General features: G+C 50.3%; 1 protein-coding gene across 1 annotated transcript in view; it reads left to right on the forward strand.

Annotated features, from left to right (window-relative positions):
* Positions 1-18,309, forward strand: part of ASTN2 (astrotactin 2) — a gene marked incomplete at both ends in the record, with an annotated part of 317,285 nt that overhangs the window by 110,587 nt on the left and 188,389 nt on the right. Inside the window, 2 exons of the mRNA XM_082295214.1 lie at positions 5,964-6,110; positions 17,831-17,998. Coding sequence (XP_082151340.1) covers positions 5,964-6,110; positions 17,831-17,998 — 315 coding nt within the window. The remainder of the gene's footprint in view (positions 1-5,963; positions 6,111-17,830; positions 17,999-18,309) is intronic.

The raw sequence follows: 18,309 nt of genomic DNA on the forward strand, positions 1-18,309 counted from the left end.
GAAAGCAAAACTGACTTCATTGATTTTAATTGTCCCTGCCCAGAGAAATGAAAAAAAATGTGACAGTGCCCAGAGAGCAAATTGGGTTTGCACAAATTCTTCTCCCCTTTGCTGTGCCAGGGGAGGTCTGAGATACGTGGGCAGGAGAATCTGCCAGGTGGTGATGGGGCTGGTGGATCAGCATCTCAGCCTGTGCCACTTTGGTCATTTTCCCCCCTCTCTTCAGCTCCTCATTCCTTGCCCAGCCTTCAAGGCTTTACCTTTCCCCCCTTCCTCCTCTTGGTTGGAATTTGCCTGCTGCAGGCACAATGTCTCAGAGCGAAGGGGGAGCACCAGCAGCAGCTGTATAATTAGGCAGCAAATACATTTATTCAGTACATAAGGCTTTATAACTCCAGGAGCACCTTAAGAGCCGAGGCTCGGGCTGCTGGAGGAGCACAAGAGCTCACTGGGACACACAGGAGCTCAGCCAATGAGTTCTTGACCTTGCTATGGGGTCCAGCAGCCCAACCCCAACCTGCCCACAGTGCCCATGCCACCCCTTGGCATCCTCCTCCCCCGACCCCCACCCCAGGGCTGCCTTTTCTGCAGCTCCCTGTGCTGTACTGGAGGATGTCTCGGCTAATTGCTAGAGGATAATTCATAAATGTTAATAGTATTAATCTGATTCAGCATGTGCTTAGCAAGGTCTAATCCTCTATAAATCCAGAAGTGACTGATCGCACCCTTCTGCTGCACAGCGTGGCTGCCTTTCCTCCTCCTTTCCCCCATCCCTTCCTCTGTGCACCCTCTGCCTCCTTGGAGCGTCTCCTCGGGGGTCTCCCCCAACACAGGGGAAGCAGAGCTGCCACTTCATGGCTGATCCACACCCTGCTGACTCTGGGATGAGGCTGGAGACTGCCCAGTGCGCAAGCCCTGACTCAGATCTGGGCTGTAGCTGTGGGCACCTTCATTTGGGATTTGTCCAGGACTGCAATGGAGAAGATGCCTCAGGAAGAGGCTGGGAGCAGGTGTGGTGTAGAGCGTGTGTGATGAAACACCTGCCTGTGCTCTCACGCCCTGCTGGGGGGCTCATTGCACCCACAGCCGTCCCCTTTAGAAGGAGCTGGCTCTGGGGCTGGGTACTGCATGAAGGCTTAGTGGGGTCATGGTGTGGGAGAGCTGTGTCTGGCTCGAAGGAGGATCTCCCATCCCATCCCATCCCATCCCATCCCATCCCATCCCATCCCATCCCATCCCATCCCATCCCATCCCGCTGAGGAAGGGGAGGCTGCAGGGCAGAGGGGACACAGGCAGTGCTGCTCCCCGTGCAGGGGTGCTCCATGTCCAGAGTCGCCTGCCAACACCGCTGCTCATCTTAATTGGCATTTGCTTTGATTGGACATGATCTGCTCCTCGTAAAACACCTTGAGATGTGTCTGTGTGTGAGGCTGTCCTGGAAACGCTGCTCTATGCTGTTAATGAACCTCTGCTGGAACATAACGACGGATCATTAGGAGCCCGATTCCTCTGACACGGCAGCAACACCGGCGTGCTCCGGGAGCATCCCGGGGGTGTGAGCTGGGCTGGGGTGGGCTGGCTGTGCCCGGGGGTGCTGCTGTGTCCCGGGGGTGCTGCTGTGTCCCGAGGGTGCTGCTGTCCCGGGGATGGGCTGGCTGTGCCCCAAGGTGGGCTGGCTGTCCCCAGGGTGAGCTGGCTGTCCCCGGGTGCTGCTGTCCCTAGGATGAGCTGGCTGTCCCAGGGTGCTGCTGTCCCCAGGATGAGCTGTTTGTGCCCGGTGCTGCTGTCCCCAGGGTGGGCTGGCTGTCCCGAGGGTGGGCTGGCTGTCCCCAGGGTGGGCTGGCTGTCCCCAGGGTGGGCTGGCTGTCCCCAGGGTGCTGCTGTCCCCAGGGTGGGCTGGCTGTGCCCGGGTGCTGCTGTCCCCAGGGTGGGCTGGCTGTCCCCAGGGTGGGCTGGCTGTCCCCAGGGTGCTGCTGTCCCCAGGGTGGGCTGGCTGTGCCCGGGTGCTGGGCGCTCCGCACGCCGCTCAGCACGGCGGGGGTTGCTAAGCACTTGCAGCACTCGCTGTTCTCCCGCTCGCCTTCCCCAGCCCTGTCTTCCCCGGGTGCTGGGAATACATTTCCATATCCGAGTGGCCACGGAACGTTCCGTGAGATGCTATTATCTCCCGGGGGGCGGGGAAGATTGCAAAGCACTTGGCGTTTAACACCCACATATGGTTAACACCACGGGCTGTGTGCTGATAAAGAGGGGGTAATTAAAGTTTATTTTTTTTTATAGACTAATCTCCCAAGCATGTATTTATGAGCCTGATTTAGAAACAGCATATTACCGAGAACACGGGATATTTGTGTTGCTCGTAAATCCATACGTGTTCTGAACACACCTTTTTTTTTTTTTTTTCTTCTTCTCCCCCCCCCCCCCCCCCTAAATTTAGGGACTACTGCCAATATTAAAAAGAATTGAGCCCAGAGTTTTGTTGGGCTTCTCCCCCCCTCCTTGTCTTTTGGGCAGGCAAAGGAAAGTGTACAAAGCAGTGAGTAATTAAATGCACAAGGAAATGATATTTCAAAGGAGACACGGTGCGTTTGGAGGGGCTGTTTGCTGAGTGTTTCCACCAGTGGCTTTGAATTTATCTTCATCTTGCAGCAGGTGCAAAATCTTTAGGGGAATGTGGTGCTTTGCAAGTGGTTTCTGAGCTGTCTGCACAAGGACCCACATCGTCACCATGATAATTTGCACTGGGATTTGAGAAGAGACAAAAAAATCCTGTGTGGGGAAGGTGGTGGTGGCCAGAGTCCTTCTGAGCACAGTGCTGGGCACTCCTCTTCTTTTCCAGTCTAATTAAGCTGCCCTTGGATCACTAGCAGGGGGTATCTCAGGTGTGGTTCTGCCCTGAAATGGAGCAGTTTGTCTTTCCTTTCTGCCTCTCTCTCCTGGGATTTTGTGGGCTGTGGGGAGAAGTTACTTCTCTCTGTTTGGATAGAAGTAATTTATTCTCATTTTTCATCCTGGTGGTGTGCCCAGCCCACTCCTTGGGTGCAGAGGTGGGAATCCCCATGGTCCATGTTTTTCCCTCCAAAACTGCCTGGGTGAGCACTCGGACATCCACTCACTTTGTTGTAACCACTCAAAACACTACAGAAACTTCTTTGATTAAAAATATAGAGAGGTCATAGTAATGTATGATGCATTTATTAGGGGATAGAGATCTGGGGAGTGAGTTTGGTCTTAGTCATGCCTGGTCACCATCTGGGCTTTTTGGACCCCACAAGACCCAAACCAGGGCTTCTGTTGGGTGCTGGGGCTCTCAGCCATCCATAAATGTCTTGTATTCCCCACCCAGCTTCCTCCTCTTGGTAAAGGATGTTGATAGCTTGTTTGGTGCACCTGGATTTTTCAAATATGCTCTTCAAACACTTCCTGAAAGCCTGGAGATGACAAGAAGAGGAGGGAAAGCACAGGCTTAGCCAGGTCAAGCTCTCATGTGTGGCACTGGGTTTGTTTGGGGCTGCCTGAGCTACCGAGCTGGGTTTGGATCCCCTCCCTGTGCTGAAGAAGGAAGGGATCAGTTTGTCTCACCTCTGGACCAGGGGTCAGCCCTGGTGAACCTGCTGAGGTGGGTTTGGTTAGCAGGGCCTTGCTGAAAATACATTTGCTTGTGGTTTTAAAGGCTTGGAGTGAAGCTGATTATCTCCAGACAGGTGTTTAAATGCAGCACAGAGTGCTGGAGCATCAGTGGTCTGAAGAGCAGGGAAAGAGATGGAAAACAAAAGCCCTGTCCCTCTCTTTAAATGCTTTTCCAGCAGTCTCCCTTTAAACCTGGCAGCAAACTGGTCGTGAGCAATAAAGAGCTGAGCTGGAAATCCAATTTCTGCTCAAGCAGAAGCCCCCTTGTTTTGGTTCAGTTGGTCAGAACCAAACGTCAGGCGCTTCTAGAGGTCAGTGATTAGCAGTGATGGAAATGAGAGAGTGCAGGAGGGAAGGGAGTTACAGGAGACTTGGAGCAATTGTCCCTTTCCTTGAGCAGCCAAGCTCAGACTCGTGGAACTGTAAAAGGCTTTTTGCTGTTCCAAGCCCCTGTGCTGCTCTCCTCTGAGTCACGGGGAGAGAAGAAGCCACGTGGACCAATGGGGATGTGAAATCCTAATTCCTCCAGCTCCACTCTGGCTGCAGTTTGGTGAAAGCTGCCATCATACCTGGGATTCAGGCTCTTTGTGAAAAGGGGATAATACTTGTCTCACTCATAAGGGATTTATGATTTAATGTTTGCAAAGCACTTTAAGACTCTGGATTGAAAGGTGATTTATAATGGTGAAATCCAGCGTTGTCTGGTCCATTGTATACTTGATTTCGTCCACTTATCCTGATGGGGGCTTTCTTCCTTGCTTTTTTTTCCCCTTTTTTCTCTTTTTTGCATTCGTGTCATAATTTCAAGCCAAGCAGGGGTTGTGGCAGGCACAATATGCCCAGCAAGAGGAGGATTTTGCCTCCCTTGGAGGTGCTAACTTATGCTGATGATATGAATAAAGATTGGAAAGGAAAAAAAGAGGATTGCGAGGTGAGGGGCACAGGGGATTGGCAAAAAATCTGTGAAATAGGAGTGGGAAGGCTGTTTAGATGATCCATGCATAAGGAAAGGAGAAGATGCTTTATTAATCAGTTTATTTGTTCCTGTTGGTCTCAGTGAAGGGGGTATTTTCCAGCAGATCAGCCACTTCAGATCCTGGTTGGAGCATCCCCTGTGCAGGCTCCAACCTGGAGATGCTCTGGTGGGGCTTGGTGCCCTGCCTGGCAAGGACAGGTTGTGCTGAGCAGGAGGCACATCATCCCTGCCCCGGCACCAGCACCTCCAGCAGCAGCTTTAGGCAACTTGCAGGGTGTGCAAGTGCTAACTTGGATCCATTTCCCATCCAGTTTTCAAACTGATGCTTTTTAAATCTCACTTTGCTGATGAAGTCTGCGGGCCAAGCAGGGAGAGGCTGCATTGGCTTCCAAAAATCAAGAGATGTCCTCACCTGAATCCTGGGCAGGGCTGTGGTCAGCTCTGCTGGCAGCTGGCTCATCTCAGCCTGCACCAGAATGGGCTGTACAGCTTCTGGGTTCATTGCTGGGCTGTGCCCTCTCCTTGTCGTGGACACTCTCCAAGAGGTGCATCCCAAACCCTGGAGGAGGAACCCGCTGCCTTGCGGGGTGTCTGTTGTTATCTCGGAGCAAAGCGGGGTGCTGGCACCAGGTATTGGGTGAGGGGGCCGTGGGGGATGCAGTGCAGTCAGAGCAGCAGCGGGGCAGCCCCCAGCTCCAGTGGGATCAGCGGTGCCTCAAGGATGCAGGCTCCAGGGCTGCTCCTTGCTTGGGCAGTGGAGACCTGTTGATGGGGTTGTGGTGGCCTGGGACAGTTCTTGGTCATCTCCATCAGTAGAGGGGGACTCATTTGGACACCTGATACTCCCCGTCTGCACCCAGCAAGAGCAGGTGAGTCTTCTGGGGCAGCCAGGCCTCTCTGGATGACTCTGCCTTGCACAGCTTCACTCCATTCCCTATGAAACTTGGGGATGCTGTCCCACCCAGCTGCAGCTGATGGTGATTCAGCCATCCCAACGCTGTCCTGCTCCACGAGGGTTTCACAGGGGGTTGCCAAGCCAACCAGTGTTGACAAGAAGTGATGGTGGTTTCAGCAGGGGAGTACAGCAGGTGTGGTGAGTGATTCCAGGGAGGAGAAGTTCCCAGGGAGAGGGTCTGTACAGGGCTTTGAGCAGGTTTTCTCCCTCCTCTAGCAAAATGAAGCCCTGTGCCCAGCAAGCTGTGATGGGAGTCATGGGGTGTGCAGACTCCTGCTGAGCTGCCATCCCTGTTTCCAATGCCTTCCTTCCCCGTGCTGGGGCTCTCCCACCTCTGCTGAGCAAGCCCTGGGTGCAGCTTTACCTTTTGGCCACCCACCTGCCCCTCTGTGTGCCTTGCAGGTTCCATGAAGAGCCCTGTGAACAAGACAGCGCTGACCCTGATCGCGGTCAGCTCCTGCGTCCTGGCTGTGGTCTGCGGCTCCCAGCTGTCCTGCCCTCTGACTGTCAAGGTGACGCTCCACGTCCCCGAGCACTTCATTGCTGATGGTAAGAGCCTCCTGCTGCCCCTCCGGGTGTGTTTGGGACATCCCTCTCTTTGGGAATGCTCCAGCTGTGTTTGACTGCGGGGATCTCCCTTTCCAGAAGCACAGCTGCGAGCCTGAGGCCAAAATCTCAATCATGTCAATTAATATTATCGTTGTTGTCATTGGTGCTAATTGTGTCTGATGGATATTTCTGTTCTCCTCCAAGCTCGTCAAGGAGCCCTGGGAACTGCACAGACAGGCCTCCTGCTGTCCTGCAGCAGCAGAGCTGCTCATCCCAGCCCTTGCAGCAGCACAGAGGGAAATTGCTGGGGTTTGGGCAAAGGCAGAGATGCTTTGAAAAATTAGATGAGTGCTGCTGTCACTATTTATTGCTTTCTCCAACTGGGCTCCCTGCATTTGTTGTGTTTCACTGACCTTTTCTTTATAATGTGCAGTGAGCGTCGAGCGCAAGTTTTCAGTAACATGAGGGCAAATTTCATTTTCTTCCAGCAGACAGGACCCATTACTCAGTCAGTTCCAATTCCTCAGCTCCTGTGTGTGTGTCACTGCTAGGGGCATGCAGAGGGGCACTTCCTCTCTGCCAGAAACATGCTGCATGCAGCCAGTGCATCACCAGCTGCTGGGGTGTCCTGGTGCAGCCAACTCTGGGGCAGCCCCTGCTTTGGGAGCTTTGGAGTGAAGGGCAGCTCTTGGGGGATTAATATTTTGGGGAGGGGGAGATGGTTAAAGAGACACAGCGGGATGAGAGCTGCAGGAGGTGGTGGAGAGGGGCTGAAATCATCACCCCACGGCAGAGTCACCAGTGTGTTTGAAGAAGGATTAGCCGTGCTAAGAGTGATCTCTGGGTAGCTGGGCTATACCAGTAATCACAGCTTGGCCCTTGTAGGAAAGAGGAGGAGAGCATCTACTTTGTGTTTACACATTGGAGGAACTGAACATCGGTGGAGACATGAAGATAACATCATGGTGTGGATGCCACATCGCTGGAAGTGTTCAAGGCCAGTTTGGATGGAGCTCTGAGCAGCCTGGTCTGGTGGAAGGTGTCCCTGCCCGTGGCAGACGGATGGAACAAGAGGTTGTTTAAGGTCCCTTCCAAGCCAAACCATTCTGTGATTTAAGGATTTGAAACAAGGGACTTGTCTACACCTTGACCTGTTTCTAAAAGGCTTTAATGATTGTCCAAGCCACACATGAATGTTTGAAATCTTCACAGATCATTCCAAGTAGCTGGAGAACAGAAGCTGTTGCATTTGGGGCATGAGGTTGCTCGAGTGCTAACTCGTGTCCAATAGGGATGGGAACTGGCCAGTTCAGCACTTGGGCTGGGAGTTCACACTGGTTCTGGTACTTGCTGAAGGTCAGCCAGGAAGGCAGTGATGGAGACAGGACCTCGGCATCCTGCTCCCAGCTTGTGGTTCTGGCCCAGGGAAGACAGTGTATCCTGAATGAGAAAATAAACAAAATGGAATGAGACTCCATAGAATGAAAGTGAAAAGCTGAGCCTGTGCTTGCCACCAAGAAAGGGGTGGCAATGCAAATTATGCAAATGCAGAGAACACTCGAATGAAAATGACAATGAAATGCCAATAAAACAGATTAATATCCTTGAAACTGGGGGAAATGGGATGATCTCCAGTCCCGACTTAATGACTTTTCTGAAGAGAAAGTGGCAAGAGGACTGGTAACAACGGTTTGGAGAAGAATTAAAATGAGCTTTGTAATGAAACAGTAAAATATAATTACAAACTGTGAAAACTTTTTTAATATTTTTTATGAGAAACAGTCAAATTCTTTCCATAGAAGCAGCCAAGACATTTTGCAGTGGCTATCACTTTCCCTGAAATCTCATCATTTTATGCGATGACAGCCCCTTGCCTGGGAAGAGAAAAAGCTCTTAAAGTTGTCCCTTCTTTCTGAATAACAACAAATCCCAAGGCACCACCCAACAGGCAGCAAAATATTACAAAGCTTTTAAAGACATCGCAGAACTGAGCTGGGTTGGGAAATTTCAGTGATACCCAGGAAAAATGTGGCTGGATGTGTTCGCCAGGGCTCGGCACCTGGAGTTTGATGCTGATGGAGAAGAGAGGCCCTGCTTCCCCCTGGAGATCTCCTGTGGGGGATTAAATCGGCTTTCTACAGGGTGCTGAAGAGGGTTGGCATGAGCATCCCTGTGGCATCGAGGTGACAACAGAGATGATGTGTTTGGCCTGGCAGAGTCTGGGAGCTTTGATCAGTCTTGAAGCAGCTTCTGGTGTGGCACCCGCCGGTGGCACCGTGTCTGGCGAGTGTTGCCGTGCGCTGAAATCGTCTGGTTCCTGAAGCTGCTCCCTTTGGTGTTGCGCAGGAGGATAAGGCAGGCTCGGCGAGAAGGCAGGGACGGTGCACTCACGGGAGATGTTCCCATGCGAGGGAGCGGTGCCCTCTCGTTCCCTTTTGAAATGTGGGATTTCAATAGGCGTCAGGAGCCAAGGAGAATCTGAAAGCGGAGCTGCTACCGGCACCTCTGCAGGAGAAGCCAAACAAAGGCAGAGGCTGAAAGAAATCCCTCTCCTAGACGATGAGAACTCGGCTTTGAAGGAAACTTTAAATAGATGCCAGCCAGTTCTGGCGTGCCAGCAGCCAGAGCCAAGAAAAGAAAGAGGGGGGGGAACCTCCCCAAATATCTCCAGCCTTGGAGAAGAGCAGCTTTCCCTGCTGCAGCAAGAATGGCGTTAGAGAAAGCAGCTCCAGAGCCTGCTGGAGTGGCAGGGTGGGAAAGGGGAGGGGAAGGACTGGGACCAGAAGCCAACTGGCAGCCAGGCTCGGAGGATATATTCCAAGCAGCAGTTCTGTAATAACCAGCCTGTCTCTGTTGCCCTTATTTCTCCCTCGGTTTGTTTTCTTCCTTTTGTTCATTTGATGGGGTCCCCCTGCCTCGCTCCCCACTGAGCAGTTATTGCCTGGTTTGTACAGCTGCTGTGCCTTCACTTCTTGGAGCAGCTGGATCAAGGAGAGCCTGGCAGGAGCTGCCGTGGTTGGCAGGGAGGGCTAGGACCTCCTGCTTCCCAGAAATGGGTTGGTGCCTCTAAATCCTCCCTTCGAATGCAGTGGTTGGAGCATCCTGTCCTCCCTTCTGCTGCTCCAGGGCTTTGTGTTTCGAGGCAGCCCCTGCCCGTGCTGAGCAGAAGGAATTGTTCTGATTTCAGAGGTGGCTCAGATTTATGGAAAGAACCGTAGTGGCTTTTATGAGGATATGGAAATGCAAGGCATTATTTAGAGGACCCTTTAGCCGTGTCAAAGAGGGGAAGGAAGGAAAGAGAGCCCCTCCATCTGAGTAATAAAACCTCTCATGAATATGTGAGCCACTCAGCTCTACATTCAATAGTTGTTTTTTGGTTTTGTTTCTTTTTCTTGTAAGTAGTAATTCAAAAAGTAGAGCTGGAGCAATGGGAATGGCTTGCAGGGAAGGCAGGGCTGGAGAAAGATACTCCGGAGGGCTCAGCCTGGAGTACCTCCTTGCTGCACAACAGTATGAAATATAGTATCAATTAAAGCTTCCCATTTTTACAGCCTGTGAGAGGTTATATATGGTGTGGGTGGATGTTTGTACTTTAGTGGGAGAGGTGGGTGAGATCTTCCAGCAGTGCAGAGGGAAGCAAGAGCTGCATTTAGCGAGGGGCTTGTAGGGCTTTGTTTTATAAGTGGAAATAAAGCAAAGGGCATAAAGCAGGTTTCTGTCAAATCTCTGGGAATTTACAGCCTTCTTCCCTCCTCTTCTGAGGTGTGTGCCTGGGGAAATGTGGTGATCCCTCTGCACCTCGCTGGGCTGTGGGATGGGTGTGCAGAGCGGTGCACAGAGCTTGGTGTGGGCAGGCAGGGTCTCACCATGGGCTTGGAGCTCAGTGTGGGCAGGCAGGGTCCTGACTGTGGGGTCAGAGCTCAGTGTGGGCAGGGAGGGTCCTGACTGTGGGGTCAGAGCTCAGTGTGGGCAGGGAGGGTCCTGACTGTGGGGTCAGAGCTCAGTGTGGGCAGGCAGGGTCCTGACTGTGGGGTCGGAGCTTGGCATGGACAGTGTCCCCACCCTGACGAGCTGCCTGTGTGATGGCTCTGTCCCTGCTGCAAGTGTGGGTGAACTCTCCCAGGATGAACACTACCCTGAGAGCAAGCCCAGGTTCCCCCTTGCAAAGCCAAGAGACCGTCAGAAGTGGAATTTCCACTCGAGGCCGTGTTTTGGGTTGGAGCATCTGACAAGACGGCAGAGGTGGAGGGAGCTTCTTTTTTGTTTATTCTTTTAATCTCTGTGCATCTGCGCCTGCCTGCCTGAACGATGCCGTGCTGTCCTTGCCATGCAGCTGATCAGTAATTGTTTCATCTGCAGATTATTTCCTACCTTCCCCCACCACAGTTTCCTCCAAGATGCCGGTGAATTGGATGGTGTGATTAGCAGCCTGTGTTAATTTTCCCTGAAGATTGCTCTGCAGACTGCAATTGTTGGGACTCGAAACAACTTCTCATTTTGGTTTTAATTAAATGTGTTGCTTTAAATTGTTTGTTTTTGACATTTCCTGCTCAATCTTCTGCAGCTCTCGGAGGTGACCAGACATTACCTCGTGCCCTCAGGGCACTCAGGATGTGCTGCACACGTGGCCACACAGAGATGAGCCACAGGAGGTGGGGACTGGCTGTGTCCCCATCCCGTTTGGCAGCAAGGAGGAGCTGGAGACACTCTCTGATTTACAGGTGAAGCTCCCCAGGTTTGTACCAGAAGGATGGAGAAAGAGATCTGATCGCAAAGCGATCTCAGGTCAGACTGGATGGAGCTCGGTATCCCTGCCCACAGTACAGGGGTGGAACAAGATGATCTTCAAGGTCCCTTCCAACCCAAAGCATTCTGTGATTCTGTGATCTTTCCAGGCTTTCAAAATGATTCTGCCATTGGCGTCTCCCGTGTTCTCCAGCTGTTCCCAGATCCACAAGTCCCCCCTGAAATCAGCAGAAGGAATTGGTTTAAAGTAAGTTTTTTCTTGTGTGTGACCCTCCCAGGGTTTTTGCAGTATGGAGACCTGGGTCAGGGCTTTGACAGAAGCCACACTTTCCTGTTGCAGACTCAGTGTCACGTCTGGCTGCCCCAGGCCCCGTGCGTTTCATGTAAGGTGGCCGTGTTCAGGGGCAGCTTTACAAATTGCATTTTATTTCACCAGCTCGTAATCACCAGGGTCACCTCCGTGCCTGTGTTACAGCTCACTCCTGCTCCCATGGCTGCCTGCCTGGCAAGAAAATGTGAGCAAATGGCTGCAGTGTAACCAGACATGAACTCTAAATATTAACATCAATTTATGAACTGTATCAGCGTGGATCAAAGGGATTCCAAGACGGTTTTATGGCGTGAACGCTCGTTGCATGAAGAACTAATAAGATTCTGGAGGCTGAAGTACATCATGTTTTTATCGTGGCTTTGACAGGCTTGTGAACCTGCTCAGCGGCTGCCTGGCTCCCCAGCCCCGTGCCTGCCAGAGGCATTCCCAGCTTCTGGGGTAGCTCCATTTGCAAGGGAAGCCAAATACTTCTTCTTCTCCTTTGCAGGATTCACTGGAGCAAAGCCAGCGGGATTGGTGTTGGCATTTGGATGGTGTCAGCAGTAGCTGCCTCAGAGCCGGGAGCATCCTGAGAGAGGCAGGGGGTGCCCAGCCCCGTGGGGAGGGGGCATCTCCTGGCACCTGCTGAGCTTTACCAACACCCCTTACCCTCTGATTTGGGAGGGATGGCATGGCTTTGGCCTGCTAACCTGCTCTCCCTCCTGTGGATGGAGAGATGCAAACATTGACTTCCGCATTCATACAACAAGCTTATCATAGCTCCTCTGTGCTTTGTGATGTGATTAGATTTAGGCTGGATTTCCCTGAACCCTTTTCTGATATCTGGAGAGCATCACTGCTAAAGAGCCCCGGGCTGCAGCGTGGGAGTTGGGAGATACGGAGCATTAAGGAGAAGCTTTTTTTTTTTGCAGGAGTCTCATTTCTGTCTCAGCCACTGCTGGCCCAGATGCCTTCTGAGAACAGAGATGTGCTCTTACCAACAGCTCCACAACTGCGTTGTCTAATGTTGCCATGGGAGATCTTGTTGCAGCATGAGCTTGACCACAAGGCGGGGTGGGCAGATTCCTTCTTGCTTAAGTTCAGGAAAAGTTGGCTGAGCCATCACCTGCCTTCCAAAGTGAAGTATGTGTGTTGTTTGTCAGAAGCTCAGCCCTGGAGAAATCAAGACTGACTGACAAGAAAACCCAAAGAAAGAGTCTGGCAGAATGATCAAGAAAGTGCAATTTAACACTTTAATTGTAACCCTGCTCCTCCTGGAGGAGAGGTGGTTCCAGTGTGAGCTGTAATTACACACAGACTTGTATCACTAATTGACTTCTGCTTTGCCCGGGTGGGAAAGCTCTGGCAGGATTGGTGGTGTTTCGAGGGGATGGGGGTCTGCAGGTTTGATCATCGTTGGGTTGGGGATGTGAGAGCCCATGGGTGCAGTTCCTGTGCTCAAAATACACCCTGGAGTCAAGCCCTGTGAGGTAAAAACTGTGTCCTTCAGCTGGGGGAGGACTGAGTGAAAGATGTGTTTATAGGCTTGGGCTGTTTTCAAATCTTTCTATCTTAACTTTCTGTTTAAGCATTTCAGCTTGTTCAAAGAGAGAAATAATTGGAAAAAAAAAAAGTAAAGAGGGTTGGCTTGGATTTTAACCTGGTGTGATGCTATCCCTGGATTCAAACTAGACTATAGAACTTAGAGTTTGACTTAAAACAATTTAAATTATTTCCAAATCACTTGGTTTTGTGCTGAGCAGGATGGGGATGGTAAAGCTGAGCACTGTGTTAGTCTGTGGGTGCAGTCCTGCCCTAAGCCCCATTTCCTTGCTCAGGTCAGTACATGTGTGTCCTGGGCATCCAAAGTCTGTCCGGTTCTTTGGCATTTTCTGGGAGAAATTTCAGAAGCAGAAATTTTCGTGCCCTGGGACCGGGGCAGGAGTGGGAGAGAGTTGATCAAGGGGAAGAGCTGATAGGGGAGGAGTTGTCTCTTTGGGCAATGTTCTTTCAAGTTTAACAAGGGTAAGAAAAGGCTCTCTAAAGAAATCAAATAGGGTTATTCTTTGTACCTATAGAATGAAGCAAGAGGGATCATCTTTCCTCTAGTGTTTATAAAAAATATCTCTAACAGGATTAGAGCTGTGTGGTAGTATAGGGCTGGATACATTAATAGCAACCTGTAGTATGACCTCCCATTGCTTCCCAACACAAAATGCTAATTTTAGATGAAAAGGAATTTTGTTGGCCAAGAAACACTGAATGGACCAAAGATGACAAAGAGAGCAGAGGGAGGGAGAAATAGATGTTCTTCAAAAAAAATTATGTTTTGATCTTTTCTCTTGAAAAGAAGGAGAAAGGAAAAGCCAAACCCTTTTGGCTGCCTTTTGGGTGCTTTGTTCTTTTCCCTTGTTAGATATCTCTTCTGAGCTGTTTTATCCTGTTGTGTTCTTGAAAATGATTTTTGAAATGTCAAAACTTCAAGCCTCTTTTGTCAGGGCTTAAGCAATTGCACTGAACTTTGAAGGAGACCCCAGCATGAGAGACATGAACTTCTGACGCTGCCTTAACTCATCCAGCTTTGATCAGTGCTGGGGAAGGAACGGGGGAGCGGAAAACACATGCACAGAGAAAACCAAACAAATCAATCCCCTGAGGGGCTGCTGGACCTCATGGAGCTGGGAGAGAGTTGTAGCTGTGTCCTGGTGTTCTCCACGCTGCTCCATGGCATTGGCTGGCTCGTAAAGCCAGCAGCACTTGAGGGATATGTCCTGCTACAGGGTTCTGGGAGGTGGTGCTGGGTGGATTTGTTGCTGTATTCTCATGTTTGGTTGATGGTTGCTTTACCCTGAGACCTAAATGGCTCTGTTCAAGGGGAATTTCAGCAAACTTCTGAGTGGGAAGCTCCAAATTTGTATCTAGGAGGACACCTGGGAGGTTGGCAGCAGAGGACAGCAGGATGGACAGTCCCTCCAGGTGTCTTCAGAGTGTCTGTGCTGCGACTGCTCTGGGGACTGCGGGCAGCAGCTGAAGGTGTGCTCCAAACTGGGCATGGGGGTGATTTAGTAGGGTCTGAGGTCCTCGAGGAAGGTTTTAGGAGGGTGGGTTCTACCCCCCTCAAGTCCCCCATCACTCCCCTTCCCTCTATCCAGAGACTGTGTGTTGGGGAAAACACACCCAGTTGTTGTTCCTAACAAGCTGAAGGTGTTTGAAACAGCTCTTGCTTAGAAGATGTTTGTTGTCAGTAGTTTCTAAAAGGATTTGTTCCTCAACCTGCCCTTTCTGAACTTTCAAGGTGGTTTTGATATGTACATGATGGTGACTTTTGAAAACTGTTTTCTACATGTGGATTCTTAGAAAGTGAAGAGAAAAATTTTGTGAAAAGGCTTTGAAATCATCACAATTTTAGCTTTCAAAATATTTGTAGGATGCCTTTTCCTGTTTATTTCCCAGGCAAGCTATAAAGGGATCGAGATTGGGGCGTTTGTTTGTTTGTGTTTTCAGTGGGAGTGAAGGTGATGAGGGCGTCTGTGAACATCTCTCAAAATCTTGCCACACACTCAGCTTTTTCCTTGCTGGAAGTTGTCCCCTCCTCCTCTGGGGAAGGGAAGGGAAAGGGAAAGGGAAAGGGAAAGGGAAAGGGAAAGGGAAAGGGAAAGGGAAAGGGAAAGGGAAAGGAAAGGGAAAGGAAAGGGAAAGGAAAGGGAAAGGAAAGGGAAAGGAAAGGAAAGGAAAGGAAAGGAAAGGAAAGGAAAGGAAAGGAAAGGAAAGGAAAGGAAAGGAAAGGAAAGGAAAGGAAAGGAAAGGAAAGGAAAGGAAGAGAAAGGAAGAGAAAGGAGGAAGAGAGGAAGGAAGGACAGACCTTTAATTTCCCAAGGTGTGGGTTTGTTTCAGACTGAGGTAGAAAAACCTCTATTTTACACTGAGCCTGAATTCAGGACTCTTGGATTCAAATGTTTTCACTTGTGCTTTTCAAGCAAACAAACACACAAAACCCCTGAAAAACCTGATAATGAGGATGATTTCTCAATCAGGCTTACTAAAATCAAAATAAGTAATTAATCTTCAAAATACCTGGAACTGGGGAAGGGGCTGGAGCACAAGTCTGATGAGGAGCAGCTGAGGGAGCTGGAGAAAAGGGGACTCAGGGGGAGCCATCTCACTCTCTACAACTCCCTGACAGGAGGGTGGAACCAGCTGGGGTTTGGCCTCTTCTCCCAAGTAACAAGCAATAGGAGAGGAGGAAATGGCCTCAAGTTCCACCAGGGGAGGTTTTGGTTGGATATAAAGAAAAGTTTCTTCACAGAAAGGATTGTCCAGCCCTGGCACAGCGTCCCAGGGCAGTGATGGAGTCCCCATCGCTGGAGGGATTTAAAAGGCACTTGTGGATGTGGCACTTGGGGACATGGTCTGGTTGCCTTGGCAGTGCTGGGGGAACGGTTGGATTTGATGATCTGAGAGGTCTTTTCCAACCTAAATAATTCTGTGGTGGGGAGCTCCAGAAGTCACCCCTCCATCACCCACCTGACCACAGGCTCTTCCCCTCTGTGCAGCAGCTCCTGGGCCAAGATGCTCTGCCAGCTCCAGCCACCTTCACCTTTCTGAATGCTAATGATGCGTCTGGTTCGTGTCGGGTTTGCTGCTGTTACTTGCAGGCTGTAGTTTAACCAGAAGTGGGGTTCATTAAGGAGGGATTTAATCAAGAGCTGCTGGTTTCGCTCTTCTGTCCTTGGGTGCAGAGGGAGTTGTCTGTAGCTGAGTCTCAAAACAACTTTACGTGCTTCCCAAGCCTTGCTCTTTATTAGGGAGCTGCAGAAATCTGGAGGAAAACAAAATTGACAGGTTACTACAGAGACACCTACATGTAAATAGTAAACACTCCCAAAGGGTTCACGATGCATTTCTGCCTGGTAAAAAGAAACCAGCAATTGTTGTTATTGGTGTGTAAGGCTATCTTTAAAAATTCATTGAGAAGAATAATTAGAGATAAAACCACGTGGCTCTAAGAAACTTCTTTGTGCTCAGTGTTTCTCTGCTTTCCAGTGGTGCTGGGGGGCTTTACCCAGTGATTTACTGCTGCCTTGTGTCTGATTGAGATGTATCCTGCAGCCTTGGCAGGGCAGCTCCTGCCTTGCTGTTTCTCCAGAGCTGCTGGATCCTGATGTCTAATTCTCATTTGCTTGAGCAGTCAGTAGCTTGGCAGCCTCCATTGGCTTTGAGTGTAGAGATGCGCCTGTGAATATGTTTATGGTATGTAAACACTCTGCGACAAAGACTTGTGTTTATGGGAAATTTGGGCTTGGATTTGGATGGTGCTGAGATCTTGGGATGCCTGAAAATGAGGTCACTCACTGGGATGCTTGACTTGAGGCTCTGCTTGTTTTATCCTTTGCATGGATAATGTGGTGCAGGATGAGGGTGAGAAGGGCTCCCTCTTGCTAAGCATCAGGGATCCTCTTCAAAAGGAGATCCAGAATTTGTATTCAAGCAGGTTCATGCGGGGTGGCTGCTGCTGCAGGTTTATTGGCTTGCTTTTTTTGTCTCTTGGCTTTCATCAAAGTAGTTGGTGCTTAAAACAATGATGTCCTAGTCCTTTACTAAGGATCATAAGCCTCAGAGTTTCATGATGATAGGCCCTGGATCTATAGACTTGCTATCCGTGGGTAATCTCTGAGAAGGATTTCAATCTTCAGACAGTGGTTGTAAATTTTGTCCCCGTTGCAATTCCTCAGACTTAGTGGAAAGGTGGCTGTGGGTTCCTGGACTACCTGACAGTTCCCCTTGCTCACTCCTCCTTGCAGGTTTCTTCTCCCCTCTTTCTGAGGCTTTTACCCTGGTAAGTTTTGCAAAACACCACTTAATGGCAGAGGTTTTTTGGCTCCCCTCTGATCTGTGCAGCACTGTTATGGAGGCAGTCTTATAATCAATGTAATTGAAGATCAGAGTTAATGAGGACCTCTGTGCCTGCAAAATCCCCCAAGCAATGCTGGGCCTCAGATGTTAGATAAGGAAATGATTGGGCTGAACTGAAAATCTATTTGGCTAATTAGATGATGCATATTCCCAGATGCCAGTGGGGAAAAATACATTTCGCAAAATAAAGAAGCGTAAGATTTTGTAAGAAAATATTTTTGGCAGGAATTCACTTCTAACTCAGAGGAGGGAGAGAGTGGGGGAGTGTCTGGTACAAGACCACTCATACAAGAAGTTGTGTGTTAGGCCAGTTCACTCAGCTTCAGCTAAAGGGGTGAAGTGGGAACGGCCTCTGCTGCCACTGCCCATCCGTGCCCTGAGCTCCAGGTGCCTCCTGGACAACACCTCCATGAGCTGGGGCAGTGATGCTCTGATTACAGATCAGAATAATTACAGTGGTCCACGTTTCTGTAGAGAGCTGGGAATCCAACCCCAGTAATGTAAGGGCAGGGAAGTGTCTGGGCAGAGGAGCAGGTGGACCATTTGCTGGAGCAGGTTCCTCTGGAGAGGAAAGGTCAAATGAAGTTCTTTGGGACCAGCTGTCAGTGAACTCGTTATTATTTTGCAGATATTGTCATCACAGCAGCTCCTGAAGAATGCAGTGCTCTGATGTTGGGCCAAAATGCACGTTTGGTGTTTTTCTTTTAGATTTCCACACTCACCTAACCCGCTTTTTTCCCACTTCCCCCAGGCAGCAGCTTCGTTGTGAGCGAGGGGAGCTACTTGGACATCTCTGACTGGCTTAACCCAGCCAAGCTGTCCCTGTACTACCAGATCAATGCCACGTCCCCCTGGGTGAGAGACCTCTGTGGACAGAGGACCACCGACGCCTGTGAGCAGCTGTGTGACCAAGACACAGGTAAGGGAGGCCAGGGGAGAGTGCAGACCCTGGAAAGGTCAGAGATGTGGGGGAGAAGGTTTGTTAGTGGGTATTTTGATGCCCTCTTGGCTCATCTCTGCTCTAGCCTGGTGGCAGGCACGGGGGACTGAGAGATACTGGCAGGGTCACACAGTGGTGACTCCCATCAGAGACTGTAAAGAAGATGGGCACAAGATGGGGATTTGAAATGGTGGATCTACCAGTTCTTTGGTGTGGCAGCTGCAGACACATGGAGTTTATCTGCTTCTAAGCTGAGTTGTTTTGCTTTCCAGTATGGAAAACCTACTCGT

The sequence above is a fragment of the Coloeus monedula genome (genome assembly GCF_965178545.1).
Source record: "Coloeus monedula genome assembly, chromosome: 21".
Lineage (NCBI taxonomy): Eukaryota > Metazoa > Chordata > Aves > Passeriformes > Corvidae > Coloeus > Coloeus monedula.